This window comes from Pipistrellus kuhlii, unplaced genomic scaffold, assembly GCF_014108245.1.
Source record: "Pipistrellus kuhlii isolate mPipKuh1 unplaced genomic scaffold, mPipKuh1.p scaffold_m20_p_8, whole genome shotgun sequence".
In the NCBI taxonomy this organism is placed as follows: domain Eukaryota; kingdom Metazoa; phylum Chordata; class Mammalia; order Chiroptera; family Vespertilionidae; genus Pipistrellus; species Pipistrellus kuhlii.
This window is the reverse complement of record NW_023425584.1, coordinates 58076375-58096419: the sequence shown is the minus strand read 5'-3', so window position 1 is coordinate 58096419 and position 20045 is coordinate 58076375. Positions and strand designations below refer to the sequence as shown.

The 20045-nt window shown below is 42.2% G+C and overlaps 1 protein-coding gene across 3 annotated transcripts in view; it reads right to left on the bottom strand.

Annotated features, from left to right (window-relative positions):
- GASK1B (golgi associated kinase 1B) overlaps window positions 1-17737 on the bottom strand; it is a 49770-nt gene extending 32033 nt beyond the window's left edge. The window contains exons 1-2 of one of the 3 annotated variants that reach the window (XM_036424353.2): window positions 17575-17737; window positions 15167-16321 (exon numbers count right to left, since the gene is read on the bottom strand). In XM_036424353.2, coding sequence (XP_036280246.1) covers window positions 15167-16079 — 913 coding nt within the window. In that variant the 5' untranslated portion in view covers window positions 16080-16321; window positions 17575-17737. Of the gene's footprint in view, window positions 1-15166; window positions 16322-17039; window positions 17174-17574 lie in introns of those variants that run through there. The other 2 variants (XM_036424354.2, XM_036424357.2) reach the window with 2 other exon arrangements.
- Between the last annotated feature and the right edge of the window lie 2308 nt (window positions 17738-20045).

The following is a 20045-nucleotide window of genomic DNA, read 5'->3' as shown; positions in this document are numbered from 1 at the left end:
TCATTGACATACAATTTAAGAGAGGGAAAAAAAAAAAAAAAAACATGAACCATAAATAAAGAACTTCATTTTTAACATTACCACTCTCCTTTTTATTTTTATTTATTTTTACTTTGTTAATGATTCGGGGCTCCTGGGACCTAATTATCTTCTTAGATATAATATAAATCTAATTGTAAATGTATTACTCCAAGTATTATGCCAATTTAAAAAATAATAATATGTTCCAGATAAAAGCAGTCTCTCACGCAGTGAAAGATACATGTAGACCAGTATAAGCAAACATGACCAAAGACACAACACAGCTTTCAAAGAGACAGGAACACTTCAGACTTCTGAAGATGAGCATCAAGATGCTCTGTCAGACAGAGTCTTTGGACCAACGTGACACACAGACATCTCTCTGCATTCTCAGTGCTAGGAAGTATTCAAAGCAAGTTGAAACCTAATACTGAAGTTTAACAACACAAGCCAACACATAAGGCAGACAGGCCAGAACAGTTTCCTCAGCCATTCACTTAAGACCCTCAGAGAAAGAAGGAAATTATCAACATCAACAATTGAAATCATTGACAGCCTTCTGGGCTGTCTTTCTTTTCCTTTGGAAACATTTGTTTCTTATTTTCAAAGTAATTAAAAGCTACTTATTTAAATAAAAATAAAAAAATAAAAAAAACAGAAAACCATTAAAACGTATAGCTAAGGAGACAAAAACCATCTATCATTTCCTACCCCAGTAAGTTCTGTTATTTGGATATTTACCTCTGGGAGTTTCCCATCCCTTTCTTTCTCACCTGAAGGACAGGTAAGAAAATTAAGCTTGTTTTTAGGTGTTGAAGGAGTATAGCTTATGGTTAGAGCCCAGCCTCTGGAGTCCATCAGACGTTTGCAATTCTGGTCACATTACTTCTTAGCTTTGTAACAGTAGACAAGTTATACAATCTCTCCTAGCTCTTCTCTTCTGTAAAATGAGAGTAATAATGTACCTTCCAAAAGGACTCCGTTAAGCTAACGGGGTTCTCACACTTAAAATTATCAACCTGGTACCTAACATATTTGCATATCTCAGAAAGATATGCTATGATTATTATTACATATATACATTTTACAATTACATAATTCATCAGTCTTCAACTGGCCTTTATTTGTTTATTGAGCATCTACTCTATGCCAAGCATCATTCTAGACTTGAAATAATTAATGCATTTTTTTTTCTTTCATAAAACTTACATTTCCACCAAGGGAAAGGCAACAATTATGCATAGAAAATAAACTATGTAGGATCATCTTTTATAAACAGTTTGTTATGCTTATTTCACTAAATATTATATCATAGGCATGCCTCTTAAAATAAAATATTTTTAAATAGAATCACTTGACGATACAGTGATCTAACCCAGCGGTCAATAAACTTGGTTAAAGGACAGATAGTAAATATTTGAATCTTTCAGGGCTATGTGGTCTCCATTGCAACTATTCAACTGTGCAAGTGTTCAACTGTTGTAGCATGAAAGCAAAGAAAGGCACTATATATCAATAAATGGTCTTGGTTCTGCTTCAATAAAACTTTATTTCCAGTGTCATAGTAATATTATTATTATTTTTCCCCAACCATTTAAAATTATAGAAACCATTTACAGCTTACAAGTCATACAAAAACAGGCAGTAGGTCTTTGTCCTGTTCTAGTCTATAAGTACATTGTATTTCCTTTACCACTTCTCTACTTTAGATCATCAAATTTATTGAATGGCACATTTTCTATACGATTGTTTAAAAAAGTTGTTTTCTGACTGCCAAAGGAAGGGAGCTTTTAGCTGATAGGAATACAGCATTTTCAATTAATATTCTGTTTTACTCTTCATCCATCCATGGTCCCTCAGCAAAATATTTTGAATGCTATCACATGAAGACAATCCATCCTGCCTAGCTGGGGAAAGGAGATTTCCAAGAAGAAAAAGGCAGAGTGAGCAGAATCCTGCACTCTGAGCGGTGGGCGGCTAGGGGGCCTTTTAATCCACAGGTCTTCTTGCTCTGTACCAGCACACATGGCCAGTGAGAATATGACAGCAGTCAGCGGGCTCCTGACCTCAGAGCCTTGAGGACTACTGTGAGCATTCCACTTTTAGAAAATCTGGCTGTTAAAAGAATTAACTAAACTTTGCTAGATTTGAAGCGATGACAGACAAATTGCCCCTGAAAACAGAAACTGGTTACAGCAACTTACCCCAAAATTTTCCAGAAATGAGGAGCATTCATCTCTTCACGTTCAAGTCTGTCAAAATGACGCAGAAATGTACTCTCCAGAGAAATAGTAACAGTGCAGAGATAAAATTCTAACTGTCGGCATGGTGCGGAAGCAGGTTTTAAGAGATATGTGAGTTAAAGGTGACATAGTTGTCTATAAAAAATGAGTCTGCCAGGAAATCTATCACCCCCCCCCGCCCCCAAATCTGACTATTTTCCATGTATTTTAATATTCTCTCAAGTTGCTCTTTACTCAAAAGCACAAAGAAGACATTCTTTCCAGAAGATAAATGTGAAAACTCACTGAGAACGAATGCTATACACAATCTCCTTTGCTTCCTGTGAAATGCCCTTCACTTTGAACACCAGCTGACTGGCTTTGTTGAGCTGTAGGTGGATGCTCAGCGTGTTAGGAGGGCTTGTGAATGTCTGTCTGTGTTTGTCACTGAGCAAAAATAAGTAACAAATAGCCTGAGCACTGAAATCGAAAGTGTTTTACTGTCACATGGGCCAAGTTCCAAGACTCCTTGTGAACAGACCAACTCAGATCCTCCATTAAAAAGAACTCTACAAAAGCCACTGATGGAGACAAGGGCCAGTCAAATGCGAGGCTCATCTCTGTTCAAGGGAACAAATCCTATCGGGTTCCAGTGCCACTGTCCGGCGCATTGCAGGAAAATCTTAATGTTGCAGCTCTTTAAGACTGATAAAGGCAATTAATTGCTGACGGTGATGCAACTCTGATGATCATGTAGCAGGTGTCTAGTTGTTAGCGATCCCTTGAGTACTATCCACTCTATTTTCCAGCATTAGGATTTGGGCAATTAAAAGTATTCGACCAAAGGGGAAATGAAGGCCAGAGCTTTTGGTGCAGAGTTGTTGAAGGGGAACAAGTTAGTTGATGCAGGCCCTGGGAAAAGGGGAATTCTGAAACAGCCAGGGGGAAGGAGCAAATTAGGTGAAATTTTACTTCTGGTCAAGGTTTTAAGTATTTTTATTTAAAAAATAAAAGTACTTACAATTGCCCCTTAATTGTCCTCAAATGGGCCTATTGGTTCCTCTGTGTCAGAAGAAAAGAATTTAGAGTGAGGCATGCTGAAAATGGAAGCCCGGGGCCTCTGAGAGTTTAGAGTTTAGTAGAAACAGATAAGAGCACATGCATATGATGATCAAATGAACTGTCTGACAGTTTGATGAGTGTTTTGAAGGCAACAAGTAAAGGACTAAAATAAAGACTGGGCTCTCGGTATAGAGCCAGGAAGTGAAAAAAAATGCTGTGCCCCACAAGAGCAATGTGGTAAAATGTCACGGTTCATCAGAGGAACCTTTGCTGAAAAAGAGCTGAGAGTCTGGGGTAGAAAAGGCAGTCAGAATGTTGACTATTCTTGACTCCATTCCTTGCCTCCACAGGACTTGAGCCAAGTGCTTCAGCCACCCTGACTGAGGCACTGAGCTCTCTAAATTGCAAAGAAATCTGTCTGGCGGGGCTGCATGACTACCCAGTGGAATACTGAAAACGTAGCACTGTCCAATAGTAACAAGAACCAAATCTACATTCAGATTTCATAACATGAAAAAGGGAAAGGTGGTAAGGAGGCAGAATTCCACAGATTTTACATGGGTAGATTCTACACAACTGGCCAAATTCTGAATATAGGGACCTATTTTAATCATACAGAATGACTTTCTGGGTGATTTAGAATATCTTTTATCAAACAAAAAATAACTATATTTAGTTATCGAGTTGTTTCTCCCTTCATGTTTTTTTTTTTTTCTCTAGGTTGGACTGAGTTAAAATAATCTCCATATTTCCACAAGAGTTAGCTAAGGAAGCGGGCAAGGAGAATGTCTTGTGACTTCCTCCATCACAAACTACTTGAAGAATCTAAATCATCAGTTCTAATTTAAAAACCGTATCCTCCTTTGCTCTGAACCTTTGACTAATGACAGGAACTTCTGCTTTCTAGGTCTGCCCAGGACTTCCGCTGTGTAAATGGAAACTCCTATCTCAATATTCCACTTAAAAACAAACAGGAATCCAACTTGACTTCAGAGTGTGGTGATGATGTGGTCATGGTGCCAGGCTCCACAAACAATCACATTTTGCAAACAAAGTCTTGGTCACTTCAGAGTGACCCAGTCCGAGGCAATTCAGTGTTTATTAATGTAGATAAAGGAACCATAAATTCATAACCAGAGTGACCTTCATTTAGTGCAAAGCTCATTACATCACTACTCTTCTTAAAAAGCCTTCAATAATTCCCCATTATCAGCAAGATAATGTCTATGTCCTTACATAACATAAAACTCACCCACTTTCCACAGCTTTATCTTACCTCATCCTCACCCTCAACCCCCACAATCCTAATCTCCTTTTCAAAGAACTGTTTGCAGTTTCCTAAGCACACTCTGCCTTCACAAGTTTTTTACACATTTTCTTTACCCTTTATACACCCACCCTATCTCAATCCACCCACAGTGACTTTTAAGAACCAGTTCTCACATTAGCTCTTCTAGAAGTTTTTATATCCCTCCACTTACCCCTGTGCATGCACATGCACACAACACACACACACACACACACACACACACACACACACATCTAAATTCTCCCTCTCTGTGCCTGCAGGGCCCCTAAAAATATCTCCAAAGAGGTTCTTATCCTGCTTTTCGTGCATGGATGTTTTGCTCAGCTATCTCCTTCCCTCTGAGCTGAGAGCTCTGTGAAAATAGGAACCATTTTTTTAGGAACCATTTTTTAATCATTTTTGGATCTCCAACTCCTGACATAATGACTCAACCAAAGCAAGTACGTATGCAACCTTGTGATTAATGAATGAATGAGCCTTGAATAAAAGTTTGGTTGATATGACCTCCCAGTAACCTATGATTTCACTGTCCTTACCCTAAATGAATTGAGAAAGATTAGAGAAACTTGAGAAATAGAGGTAAGGATGTGCAGAGGTTCCCACACCCTCATTCTATGCAGCTTGTACTCAAAATATCTCATCCATGTTTCCATAGTCTATGATACACTGAGATGATGAAGACAGTGGGAGTGAGAACCCTACTGCCTTTCTCCTCCTGATCCCAAATCACCAACCCGAGGAGGGAAACAGTAAAGGCATCCTGGCTACCTTCAAAAACAAGACCAAAAGGCAGTGGGTTGCAATATGGATGTATGGTGAACTATAAAAACCCAAGGCATAGCCATTGGAAGCTAATGGGAGATAGTATATAGTGATTAGGAATGAGGTACGGAGCCCTCCCGACACATATCTAATTCCCAGCCCCACCACCCAACCTGTGGGTGTTTAGAGGACATTTGTGATTCTCTGAGCCTCATTTCCCCAAAAGAAAATCTGTCCAAGAAAATCTGATTATGGGCCTGTTGTGTAATTTAGTGAGATAATTGATGTAAAGTGCCTAGCATTCCACAAATGAGATGTTGCCATTATCCACTATCAACTCCAAGCACTTTCTTTAAATTATAATTTTAGATGCCTGTTTATGTAGGTCAAGTAAACATCAATCTAGATAAACTAAGAAAAACTAAGGAAACACATCACAGAGAGCTGAATCAGCTTGGAAACTGGATGAAAGTAAAGGTAACATTTACTGAGCATTCCTCCATGTTAGGCACTGTATTTTATACCTATCAACTCAATGTTCACAACACTTCTATGAGGTAAGCACTGTTATCATCCTTATTTTTATTGTCACCTTTCTACTGTACTAATGAAGAAATAAGGTACAAAGAGATTAAGTTACTTGTCCTAGGTCACACAGTTATCAAGTGGTACGGCCAGGATTCAAACTCAAGGAGTTTACGTTGCCAGTTTCTATGGGCTGACCTGTGTCCCCTCAAAATTTACATGTTGAAGTCCTAAACCACAGTACCTCAGACTGTGACGGTATTTGGAGAGAGGCCCTTTAAAGAGGCCCTTTATATTATGAACAACATAAACTGATGAACAAAAACAGATTCAGAGAAAGAGAAGCATCGATCAGACCATCAAACCTCAAAGGGAAGACAGGGGAGGGTGGGGATAAGGAGGAGAGATCAACCAAAGGACTTGTAGGCATGCATATAAGCCTAACCAATGGACACAGACACCAGGGTGGGGGTGAGGGCATGAGTGGGGAGATGGGGGATCAATGGGGCGATAAGGACATATATGTAATACCTTAATCAATAAAGAAAAAAATTTTAAAGAGATGTAATTAAGTTAAAATGAAGCTATCATGGTGAGCCTTCATCCAATCTGACTGTTGTACTTATAAGAGGAAATCAGAACATACAGACACAGAGGAATGGCCATATGAGGGCACTGGGACAAGGTGACCATCTGCAAGCCAAGGAGTGAGGCCTCAGAAGAAATCAAACCTACTGACACTTTGATCCTGGACTTCTGGACTCCAGAACTGTGAGAAAATACATTTCAGTTGTTTAAGTTATGCAGTCTGAAGTATTTGTGATGGAAAGCCTAGCAAACTAATACAACTGTCCATTCTCTTAACTACAAAGCTATTTGAATTAAAGACTATTCAGCTTTTTCCCCATGCTTAGAGCAGTGCCTCACATACAGAAAGTAAATGCTATCGATTATGACTTAATTTGATGGAAAAGCCAATATTTGCCCATTAACTGAGGTGTGTAGGGATATGGGAGAGGGGGAAAGGGGGAGGGAGGTGCAGGGAGTTGTCTGTCTAGTCCTTCCACTTTGTGTTGTCCTTAGGGACAGAGAAAACAACAGATCAGTCCTAATGGAAAGGTCATGACATTGAGATCAGTCTGGTGTTGAGTGAATCTTGAAATCAGTGGTAAGAAGATTCCCTCCAGGCCACTGAACTCTGACCTGGTCCACTAGTGTCACCTCCACAGGGACAGGGATTCCTGACTGTCTTTCTCACTAGAATCATGGCTAGTACAGAGCAGGTGCTCAATAAATGTTTCTTAAAAGAAGAAAAGATAAAAGTGATAACCACAGAAGGAACTAACTTGCATGTAGCTGAGGCTCATGCATCTTTCATGTGGGAGCACTGTTTCAACTACTCATTGTCCCTTGTATCCCAGCCATGTGTGAGATCAGGGCACAAGTCACAGAGACACAGCAGAGAAAGTGACCGGGTGTCCTACTTCGTCCATGGAGGTATGTAGTGGACTAACAGGTCAACACTAGAGCAGACCTGCTTGGAGCAGATGCTCAGAAAGCTTTTGTTTGCTGATGAATGAAAGAATTAAGCTGACCAGCTCACTTTGATTGCTAAAGAAATACCCTTAAGGCTTTTCTGATTAAAACACTCAATGTGCTTTCAATTCAGGTTGTAAAAAATAAAAGATGATTCCTGCACTCCCACATAAATACTGTAAGAAAGATTGCACACATGTCCAAGATTTCCAGGACTTTGAAGTCAATGAGTTTCCAAGTTGTGAATGCATTTCAGTTATTCTCATAACTCCCTGCAAAAACACCTCTGTCCTTACCTGAGAGCCTGAAACAACGTGAGAGCCACAGCTGCCACCCCTCTGCCCTGGGAACTGCACCAGCACACCTCACAGTGCTGCTCGAATAGATTCAAAAAGAGAGTGGAAAATACGCAGTGTGTTTCTCCTGCTTTGTCACCAGAGAAGGCAATACAGATTGGAAAATGGTGAGTGACTTGGGATCGACAATGAATTTAAATGGAAGTTAGTGGGATGTCTGCAGTTTGTCATCTAAGTGGCCTTGACAGACAGAATTCCTGGAATTAGGATGCCTTAATTAAGTATGACAGCTCTGTGGCAGTAAAGCAGCATTCTAAAAATAAAGCATACATAATGCATCTCCCATGCTGGGCCTGAAAAATAATACAATGCTTAAACACTACCAAAATGGTGTCCCTGGGGATTCATTCACATTGCAGTGTGGACTATTGCTAGGGACATGTTTGGCAAAGCTGCTAAGTGGGAGATCACAGAGGGGTGCTGGGTTTTTCTATGCTCTTGACTTTGACATAAACATATCCACTTTGTCTTGTCTTAAGCAAACATTTTTAAATATTTTGTTAAAATAATTATCTAAGCGTATCAGCACCACACAATAACTGGTGACCTCTGTAATGATTTATGACTTCTGCAAAAATGGTTTGGCAGAGAACATGCTGATGTGTTCAGTTACATTTGCTTGCATGTGATTATTTTTGTTCAAACAAGAAAATCTGCTAATCGTTGGCTTGCATTAAAAAACAGAAAAATAAAACCTCATAGCAATGTTCAGAATGATATGTCAATACATCCCTTGACTAACAAATATTATCAATGTTAAATCATTAGAGTGGAAAAGGAAATTAAATAAAAATGTTGGTATGGTGGTAAACCAGAAATTGCCATGGTAAAATTGGCACATTTCTGTCACTGTCCCATAATTATATCGAGTTCTAGTAAAACGACATGAGGAAAATTTAGTATCAAACTGAATTGGGTACAATTCTGCCCACTACTCCCTAGTGTCTTTGGGCAAATTTTATAACCTTGCTGAGCCTTGGGATTCTCATATTTAATGTATCAATAATATCTGCTATGTAGCAGTGTAAAGTGGTTTAATAGACAAAAACACCAAATGTAGTATAGGAGTCTTTATAAATTCATAACTGAAGATTGCATTATTGCAAATATGGATTCTTTTGAAAAGCCCTTTGATGCTACATTTCAAATCATGTTTGCATTTCCTGCAAAGAGATACATAGATGAGACTCTGCTCTCAAGATAGCTGCAGCCTTTTGTAGAATGGTGTGCTGCAGGCACTCCTATGCAATCACAACCTTGCCCTTCCCCAAGGACACCCTCTCCTGTTCTGCTTTATCTTCAGTAACTAACACCTGTCAGAATTAGTGGACTGACACAGCCAGTATTTCCACTAATTTCACATATATTCAAGGAGAATCACCTAGAATTCGTTAAGCTATACAATCAAGAACCTGTCCCAGAAAAACTTGAGCTTGTGGCTCTATGCTGATCGGATGGTCCATGTCAATTTAACTTATTAAACACACACACAAACACACACACACACACACACACACACACACACACGCACGCACACACTTGAAGGTGAGCTTTATAATTGGGACTTTTTCCTTTGGACTGAATCAACAGAATGCTTTATCTGGAGGCTGGGGGCAAGGGAGATCAATAAAATCCTAGTATTTGATTCTCTTACATCTCCTTTTGCATGTATTGTATCCTTTGTACATATCTGACTTTGAGCAAGATACTCAATTACTCTGAGCCTCTATTTCCACATCCACAAGATGTCTCTCAAAGTGTACCCACCTCCTGAAAGTTTTATGAGATAATGAATGAACAGCACTTAAAACAGTGCCTGGTGCATTGTAACATCAATATTACTCTTGCTATGGTCAAGGATGTTGTCTACTTGAGAGAAAAAAGAGGTTCCCCATATAGCCTGTATCTATGTGCGTGAGAGTAAATCATCTGTTCTAGTTATAGTAAATAACTAAATATACTAATAGATTGTGGTGATAGTGAAAGAAGACATACCTTAAGGCTCCTTGAAGGATTTGCTGAGGAAAAAAGATTGATGAAAAGAAGAAAAGACTTAGAAGTTAGTTACAAGTCAAGGGTTTGAATTTTTCCTAGACAACCGCCTCATTAAACAATTTTCAGCTCTTCTTGCTACTTTTCCTTCATCTCAAAATTGAGGTAACAAAAAAAGTCTACTAACAGATTTATTAGAATGGTTAACTAAGATAAACCAAATATCTATATTCAATTAATAGCATAAACTAGCTATGTTCTTGGTACTAGGCATGGATTTATTTCCACAAGTCAGAAAACAGAAATAACATTTAGAGAAAATAACTTACAGGATTTGTTGGCTATCCACTCTCCCAAATATTAAAAGATTTACTCCCAACCAAGCCAGATCATCAGAGAAATATATACCTAAACTAAATCCTACAGAAAACTCATTATCAGATTACACTAGAGTGTGAGGCCAGCAAACCATACTGATGGACCTTATAGAAAAAGCTATCCCTAGCCAGTTTGGTTCAGTGGATAGAGCGTCAGCCTTCAGACTGAAGGGTCCTGGGTTCAACTCTGGTAATGGGCCCAATCCCCAGTAGGGGCTGTGCAGGAGGCAGTCAAACAATGATTCTCTCTCTCTCTCCCTTTCCCTTCCTCTCTGAAATCAATAAAAAAAAAATAAAGAAAGAAAAAGCCCTTTAAACCTTATTATTTGCATTGTACAGGTGCTGCCAAATACTTTTTTTTTATTATTACTTCTACAGTGAACTCTTACTAAAATCCTGAAGGAGAAATCCCAGCCTGGATTTAGGACTAAAATTGGTAGTACTTGTCCTGAGTATTGAAAGCTGAAGGCAAGTAATTCCATTGTACTGTACTGTTTCTCAGTTTCGGGTTGCTGGGGCTAAAGAGTACTCTTTAGGCCCATCCTATATCCTCAGGGAGTATTCCGATTCCTTGTATTACTCCAGGTGTGATCTGGGTGTAGCTATATTGGTTGCCTGGAGACTGGAGGGCAGGCTATCTCTCAAAAGAAAATGGCAACAGGGGCTTAAATGTGACTTAGCACTAGATTCGCCACCACCTCCCCTGGACTGCTGCACACTCTCCCCAGATTCTACAAGCCCACACCTTCTCCCGCACCTCAGACACAGGTAGGTGTCTGCATCCAAAAAGTCCCAGGAACCAAGTTCAGTGGGGAAAGGCACAGGCCCCAGGGTGAGGAGGGACTGCGTCCCCACGAGCGCCCTCTTGCTGGCACTGCGTGGTCCAACCAGCCTTTCAGAGCTGCCTCTGAGCTCAGATCCAAAATCCAGACTCCAAGGTCCAAAATCCCCGACCTCCTCCAGTCCGTTGGTCCTTCCCCCTCCCCTCCAACCCCCCCAGACAGATGCTTTCACGGGACCTTGCTTTGCCTGTCCTCAGGGACGCGGCTTGGCACCCTGGAGATTCTCCCTGACCCTCTGGCCACAGAGGCTCTCCAGATTATCCTGCCTAGATCCTTGATTTTACCTTTATCCAAAGTACCTCTGCCCTTCCCGGGTGCGAACTATCTCACCAGCTGCGTCTCCTTGCCAAATTCTGGCTGAATTCCACTCATTTCTGCTGCTCACTCTACTTGCTCCAGGACAAGGCTCAGGACAGGTCCACCTATTCCACCGCCATTTTCCCTCTCTCAACGACAAGCATTATTGAATGAAGAATCATGTCAAACTCAAAAATAACTTACAGAAAGATTAAACATTGCTCAGAAAACCATTCCCGATCATTTACAAGCAATGGGAAAGATTTTAAAGGAAGAAAATGGGTGCCACATCAACTGAACGAAAGCCAAATGGAAAAACAAAAAGTCATCAGTAAAATGTTGCTTCAGTGGCACAAAAGTCTTTTTTGCATTGAATTGTGACTGGTGATGAAAAGTGGACTTATTTTGACATGCACAAAATAAGTGTTGATCTAGGCCAACCATAGACATTGACTAATTCACTTCGGAAAGAAGACAATGCTCTGCGTTTGGTGGGATCAGGAAGGTGTGGTGTATTATGAGCTTCTAAAACTAGATTAAATCATCAATACTGATTGCTACTGACAAAAAAATAATCAATTTGAACCATGTTTGATTGTGAAATGACCAGAATATGCCAGAAAACATGGCAAAATAATTTTGCTTCTTGATGACGCACCATCACACACTTCAAAATTAGTTAAAAACATGTTAAACGATCTTGCCTGGGAAGTATTAATCCACCCACTGTATACACCAGACCTTGCTCCCTCAGATTACTACCTGTTTCAATGATGGCACAGGCACTTTCTGAGCAGCACTTCAAAACATACAAAGAAGTAGAAAATTGGGTCTCTGAATGGTTAGTCTCAAAATAATAAAAAGTTCTATTGGAATGATATCCAGAAATTATCCGAAAGTTGGAGAAATGTGTAGCTAGTGATGGACATTACTTTAAATAAAGCACTTTTGATATTTCTCTTGAGATTATCATGTTTTCTTTAATTACAAAATCTGCATTATTAACTGGTACACCTAGTATGTAAGTGGAATCTTGGTATCAAAAAGTTTAAACAATCTGTCAGGAGACCTGGGTTTTGGTCCTAGTTGGTCATATAAAGAAATTAAATGTGAAGCTTAAAGGATATGTAACTCAATGAACTTGGTACCTCATGTGTTTATTGCAGTAAGAGAAATAGCCAATATTTATTGAAGATTTACTGTGTGACAAGCACTGGTTCCACGCATTTTCTATGTATCCATGCTATAAAAGGTCAGTGGCCGTAACACCAGAACAACCAAATACCGGTCACCAAGAGGTGCATGGAGCACTTCTTGGGCCCTCCCCCAGCCCATGAGCCACTCACGGCAGTGGGGCAGGATTCACAGCTCATGTGATGGGGCAGGGCTTGCAGCTCATGAGCACGGTAGCTCATGGCAGTGGCTCATGGTGGCAAGCTACTCACGCACAGTAGGCCTGGAGTCCCACTGATGTGGTGGGTCTGGGTCTCACACAATTTTGAATGCTGGGCCTCTGGTTAACTAATAACAACCTCATGCTGTAGGTATTATTATAATTTACAGATGAGGAAACTGAGGCACGCAGAGATTCTGTAATATTTCCAGGATGGAAATCTTGCATGGCTGGCAAATGCAAGAAAGCAGTCTAGCTCCAGGGCCCAAGCTCCTACCCACGCCTTTATTCTCCCAACTTCCATTCAGGAGCATCCCAAGGAAGCTCAGAGGACCTATCAGAGCACTATGCCTCAGGATGTATTCCAGAGTTCACCTTCTCAGGATCCTATATATATAAAAGCCTATGCAGTCATCCATCCGACCAGCAGCTATGATGCACAATGACCACCAAGAGGCAGACACTCGAACCAGTAGCTATAATGCACACTGACCACCCAGGGGCAGATGCTCAACACAGGAGCTGCCAAGCTCTGGTGACTTGGCAGCTGCAGTTCTTGGGTGATGCACCCAGAACCAGAGAGGAGAGAGTCCAAGTCCTGGCTGCCTCATCGGAGAACTGCCCTCTTGCAATCCAGGACCCTTTGGGGGATGTCGGAGAACCAGTTTTGCCCCCGCCCCCGCCCCCAGACCACACCAGGGACCCCAACGGTGCATCAATCATGAATCCATACACCAGGCCTCTAGTGCTGACATAAAAATGAAGGGCAGAAAAAAAAAAAAAATGAAGGGCAGTATAATGTAACAAAGGTGACCCTATGTCCTACTTTGCCCCAAGCAGCCACAGTGTATGCCTGTTGTCTCAGTGCCCACCCAAATTTTCTCTTATTCTTCTTTGTATTCCAGTTTTAATAAACATGGAATACAGTCACCTAAGCCCAGCTTAATAGTTAAGAGCTTACATTCTAAAGTTTGCTGGGTCTACTCTTGACACCTAACTTAGCCATTAACATTAGCTGTGGGAGTCAATTACTTTGCCCAAATAAGCTTCAATTTTCTCATCTACTAACTGGAAATTATAATAGTGCCCACCTCAAAGCATTGTTATGGAAACTGTAGGAATCAATGCATATATAAACTATGTGAGTCATTCAGTCTTAGCAGACAGTGAGCACCCAATAAAAATTAGCTTTTACCGACATTGGATTAAAGGTGCGAGAGGCTATCATGGTGGACTTGAGACATTAAAACATACCTATGCATCTGAAGCACTCGGACGTGAGCCAGGATATGTAAGGAATGCCAAACCTCTAAGTAAGTCACTGGCACTTCACTTAAAGGTTTGGCAGTTCTGAACTGAAATTATAATCCCAACTCCATTGGGGAACTAGAGTTCCAATCCATGCCTGTCCAGACTCCATGGGAATCTCACTAAAATATTAATTTCATGGTGACAAGGACTAAGGTAATAATCTCTTAGTTTATAGTCATCTCTTTGGAGTCCTTTTTAGCCTCTTGGGGAAGCCTAGATTCACAGTAGCAACTTCTATGGTTCTTCTGCTTTTAAACACAAGCCCCTGACCCGCTCTACTTTGTATTCCGAAAGAGCCTCAAGAATATCCTTTATGAGGCAAGACCATGGCCACAGGCCAGCCCTTTTACTTGCGATGGAAGTGACTGGCTACATACTCAGAACCTGCCAACATGTTTGTCACCTGAGAGATTCTTGGAAATCAGACTCAGTAAACCCTAGTCGGAAAAAAACACACACACACAAAAACACTGGGGGGAAAAAACACAAAAAAAACAATATGGCTAGTTAGCATATATATTGGGCAAATCTCCTCTTTGTCTCATGGTCTTTGTTAAATAAAGTGTTTAAATCCATAGTGAAAAATCGAAAGAGTGACTCTAACAGGGTCTGGCTCTGGGCTCCTTAAAAAGATTCCATCTGCTAAAGAAAGATAACCCACTTCCCCCTTAACAAAACAAAACAAAAAAAAAAAAAAAAAAAAAAAAAGGGGGGGGGGGGGGGGGGAGGAACACAATTGGACGTACTTCCATAGTAACCTATCTCAAGATATGCCTGACGGTCCGTGAGACCTTTGCCTCCACCCTGGCTTCCTCCCCTCGTCCAGCAAATGGCCATTGGCTTTCATTAGATTGAATAATCCACTGGGAAGTGCCGTCGGGGAAATGGGGAGCAAAGTTTACACACTGTAGGCTTACGCTTGCATGTTGAGCACAGCATTTCACTGGAATGCTCACATCCCAAAGCTGGGGAAAGAATGAGTGCCAAGCATATGGAAAGACACGCTGCTTGCTGCTGTGCTGCTGCTGCTGCTGCTGCTGCTGCTGTCCAAATGTGAAACGTGGGTGGAGAAAATCACTTAGAAAAAGAGAGTCAGGGAAAAGAGAAAACCAACCCCAAACCCCAACAGCTGCAAAGAAGGAAGCATGGGAAGCTTGTTACCTTGGGTGAACTCCGCTCTCCTGCTCACGGAAGGCAGGGTCCTGTTGAGTCCCAGGATCCTGTCCAGGTGGAAGGCAAACACTTCGCTCATGTCTAAGGGCTGCTTGACCAGCCCGCAGGGGCTAGAGCCACAGCCAGGCACGGAGCCAGCGGAGCTCCCCTCCAGCACCAGCAAACGCGCTTGGCTCTTGGAGGACACGGGCTGGAAGCCCAACACTGCACCATCTGCCAGCAGGCGCATTCTGCGGATGTCTTCTTTGCTTAGCCACGAGGGGGCGCTCTCACTGTAGATCCTGATGTTGCTCTCCGGGGCCTGGGCCAGCTGGACATCTGAACCCCCAACGCGTGCTCCTGGACCCCGTACCAATCTCCAGGAACTTTCCCCAACGTTGGCCAGGTTTCCTCTCTGGACATACCCAGGCACTTCAGCATCCGCTGCCCCTGCTGCCCCCTGCTGCGGCTGAAGGGATGGTCCCCCCAAAGCCTCCAGGACTGGGGCCGGGGATGCCCAGGCATACTTCTTCCTGCGCTTGGGTTTCACCGTGCCGCGGATGTTGGCGGGCTTGCTTCGCTTGGAGCGTAGGGTGATGTACACCACATTGGGCAGCAGGGTGGTCCCGTTGTCCTGGGCCTCGGGAGGGGCCAGGGTACCATCCAAGGGGATCTCAGGGAAGGGCGCTTCGGCGGTGTCTGGGCGCTGGTGCGGCCCCTTTCCGGCGGCCGGGCGGTGCCGGAGCGAGGCGCGCCCCACCTGGCTCACCAGGAAGCCCAGGTAGATGGCGCAGGCCGTGCCCAGCAGGAGGTTCCTCCGGGTGCGCGGGCGCCGGCTGCTCCAGAGCTTGCACACTCTCGGGACGCACAGGGAGCAGAGGAACCAGTTCAGGAGCCGCCCCGGCTTGTCTGGACAGGTCATTTCTCTGCCGCATCCGCATGGTGAGCAGAATTTAACGTCTGCAGTTGTCTCCCGATGGCATGACGCATGGCTTCCTGAATTCCCGTGGTGTCGCCTCCGCTGAGGTGTCTAAGGGGTCTCCAGTGGGTAGAGGTGGAAGAAAAGGGTGGGTGATGGTGTTGGGAATGTTGGTGACACTCTCGGCACAACAAACCTTTTTTTAAACTCCTATCAGCCTCCCCGAGGAGAAGTGTGGCTTGTTTCTGGGAATGAATGGAAACAAGAGATAACTGAGTCACAGCCTCATACTAGCTCAGTTCCTCTACAAGAGCAAAGAAAAAAAAAAGTAACTCTTTCCTTTCATTAATGTCACCACTAACATTTTTAAGGAAGTTTAAAAAAAAAAAAAAAAAAAAAACAGAAACAAGATAGAGGTATAGGTTTGATATTCAGCTTAAACAAGTGAGAACAAGCCACAAAAATCCAAGGATATTTTATAATATGTAGCTAGTCTTATCATTTGATTCTGAAGGAAAAGCATTAAAATTTGACAAATTCAGGCTTTTCCTTTTTGAAATTCAGAAATAATTTTAAAATAAATAATAGATGTGTGTTTTTAAAATCTTTATCTAAATTCCATATTTGTTTTTTAAAATCCTGCACTAATTAGTTAACTAACATTCAAATTCAAAAAATATATTCTCTTAATCTAACAGTTCAGCTTTTTCTTATAATATGTTCCATTATCTTACATTAATAATTAATATAAAAAATAGTTAACAAGCATAAAGTCATAAATGCCCATATATCTTGAAAGCAGTTACATTTTTAGTCACACACACAAGGAGAAACACAGAACACAAATCTGACTGCTTTTTATCCCTTTTCTTTCCACCAAAGTCAGCTGAAGGAAAATTAAAGGCTCCCTAGCTCTATTTATTCACATTATTAAAAAGAAGAAGAAACTGCAAGCAACCTTACTTACACAGCTGGCCCCATGCTCAGCTCCAGGAACAATGTAATCCCTGACTCTAATGCAAAGAACTTTTAAAGGCTGAGGCATGTAAGTAGAACATATTTCATGGTCAAGAGTGTTCCACATTTCAAATACTTCAGCTCGGCTTTAAAAGCTCCCTTGAAAACTACTGATTTCAAGGCAAAAGAAAAAAACAACAGTTGCCTGTAAACTGGCTTCTGTAACCCAATTTTAATACAGGTACATTAAAAAAAATGTTTAGAAAATAAGCTTTCATTTTAAATTCCGAAAGAGCAAATGCCTTAAAGAAGCAGTTTTCATTCAAATAATTCCCCACTTATTTTTAACCCGTGGGAGCCCTCTAGTGTCTGGTTTGGAAACAGACTCAGAAGTGTCAGCTTCAGAAGTTAAAAAGAATTGAGGGTTTGCTTAGCCGCAGAATAAAATACCTTATAAAATGAGGAGGGCTATCATATCACTCTCACTCCCACTGTCTGTCCCACTTAGCTAGGGATTAGGGTTCCCAGGATTACAACTCACCTTACTCTCTTGGCTTTTTGCTGGGGAACGTTGTCTCCCACCACTGCTGAGAAGTCCTGGAGGTTCAAAAAAGGCGAGAAAGGGTTAATGCAAATGAGGGGGGAAATAGAATAGCGAGATAAGAATACACACAGATAGGGAAAGACGTGTGGAGTGTGCAGTTGCATGGAGCAACAGTTCACAAAAAGTAGTGGAGGATTCTCTCTGATTGGAGGTTTAAAAAAAAAAAAAAAAAACGGTTAGTAATTGGCTTAGGTTGTTTGCTTGTCCTGGCACAAAAGCAGGGGTGGATGACCTCCGGGCCTCACTTAGGCTTATTCTTTTTGCTTTGGTGGCAAATAGAATCAGAAGGCAGGAAGGAGATAGGAGTGTCTCTCCCTCCTCCCCCCCACCCTCCCCCCTCCAAGAAGTTTGTGATACCGAGGTGTGGGTAAGAGACCAGAGTGTGGTATACAATTCTAAAAATACTTCCTACAAAGCAAAAGAGATTACGGAACTGGAATGTATAGATGATAGAGAAGGAAAGAATAAACTTCCGAGAGAGAAAAGTGCCAAAAGTTATAACAGAGCTGTTACTCGAGCACTCTTAAGCTCAGACCTCTCTTCCTCAGTAAACGTCCTGCCCCATGGGGCAAAGAGATGGAGCAATTCCAACACTGACCGAGGCCTAGAAGTACCTGTTGATTCGGGACAAATTTCCTAAAGAACTCAAGCACCACCGCAAGTTCCTTTGTGCTCCCAAACTCCTGGAGCACACTTTCAGAAGCACGGACTTATTTTCTAAGATGGTAAATGTTACCTTCTTGACAGGAAACCAGGGCAGAGCCGATTTTAACTCTCTTATTGTTTTCACCTATTGGGAAGAATGACCTGACTTAGAGGGAAGAGGGGACAGGAAGAGATTAATCAAAGAAGTTGTATGTATTAAGGCCTGGGGAATGTAAGATTGGCGTCTCTCGAGGCATTGGGCAGACACAGCCAGCAAGCAGGAGGGAAGTTTATTAGAGGGATTGGGAGGATGGAGCCAACCCAGGAAGGTGAGTTAAATTTTATGTGCCAAAACTGCAAGGTCCAGAGGCTGAGGGAGGTTCTAGTCTGACCAGATGGAGTTCATTGTCCTTCAAACGGATTAGTGCTGGTGGTTGAGGCTGTGGGCTGTAAGCGGGCATTGATAGGTTGATATCATTGACCTGCTGGCTCGCCCTCTGTGCGGCTGCCTCCTGTTGTGCCCGATAGGGTGACTGCAGGCTGTTCCACGAAATGAGGCTAGGGGCCACTTTCTCCTTGGGGACTGACTTTCTAGTCCACCTGAGCCAAATGCCCTCTGCTGGCCTGTCAGGGAGGGGTGGGAACAGGTGGGGGGTAGGGGAGAATCAATTGGGGGAAATGGAGGACGTCTGTAATACTTTCAACACTAAAGGTACATTTAAAAAAAAAAAAAAAAAAAAAAAAAAAGTCTTTAGCCCTAGCTGGTTTGGCTGAGTGAATAGTGTCAGCCTGCGGACTGAAGGGTCCCAGGCTACAGGCTCGGTTCACAGTGTGGGGCATGAAAGAGGCAGCCAATCAATGATTCTTTCTCATCATTAATGTTTCTGTCTCTCTCACCCTCTCCCTCCCTCTCTGAAATATATATATATATATATATATATATATATATTAAAATTGTAAAAGTAAGTCTATAGCAAAAGCCAGGTTATAAGAAGCAGAGCAAAGGCCTCCGCTAGCTGTTTATAAAGCAATTTTTTTGGTGGAGAAATGCTTAGAAAGTAGATAAGAACTGACTTAGTAAATTTGGTTGACTACCTCCTCACCCTCCACCCCGCCCCCCCCCCCCAAAAAAAAATGCCTCTTTATTAAAAGACCAATACATTGCCACAAGAGAGATTCGTGGAGACAAAAGGCTGTGATATTTAGAGATAGGCTCAAAGCCCTGGTTTGAAGTTTTCCTCCTCCACTGCCTAGCTCTGGCCTCTATGGCAAGTAATCTGACCTCTCTAACCCTCCCTTTCCATCTCTCTCTAAGAGAAGAAGAATCCTACCACTTACCCCAAGCTTTCTTGCCTTGTGATCACTGAATGAGATAGAGGTGCAGGAATGGTGATCAGGCAGCGGGTGGTTATCCTTCTAGCAGCCCCTGGACAGCAGACAACTAAAGCCTCTTTCAGCTGCGGATGCTGAAGGGCTCAGCACTCAGCCTCCCACCCCCGCTCCCTGACCACACACTCAGAGGCCAGCACAGACACCTGGCCCAAGTCATTCTTGGCTTCAGACAGAATAATCCCAAGCATTGGCGGTTTTGGGCCTGTGGAGAGGAGTCAAGATTGGATAAAGCTGTCTTGATTCTCAAGCTCCTTGCAGGAAACGAGTGCAGAGCTACAAATGCTCTCTTCTCCTCGCCTAAGGAATAGTTTGTGTAAAAGAAATAAGCTGCAGGGGGACATCTAAAGGAAGGGAAGGCCCCTGGATTCAGT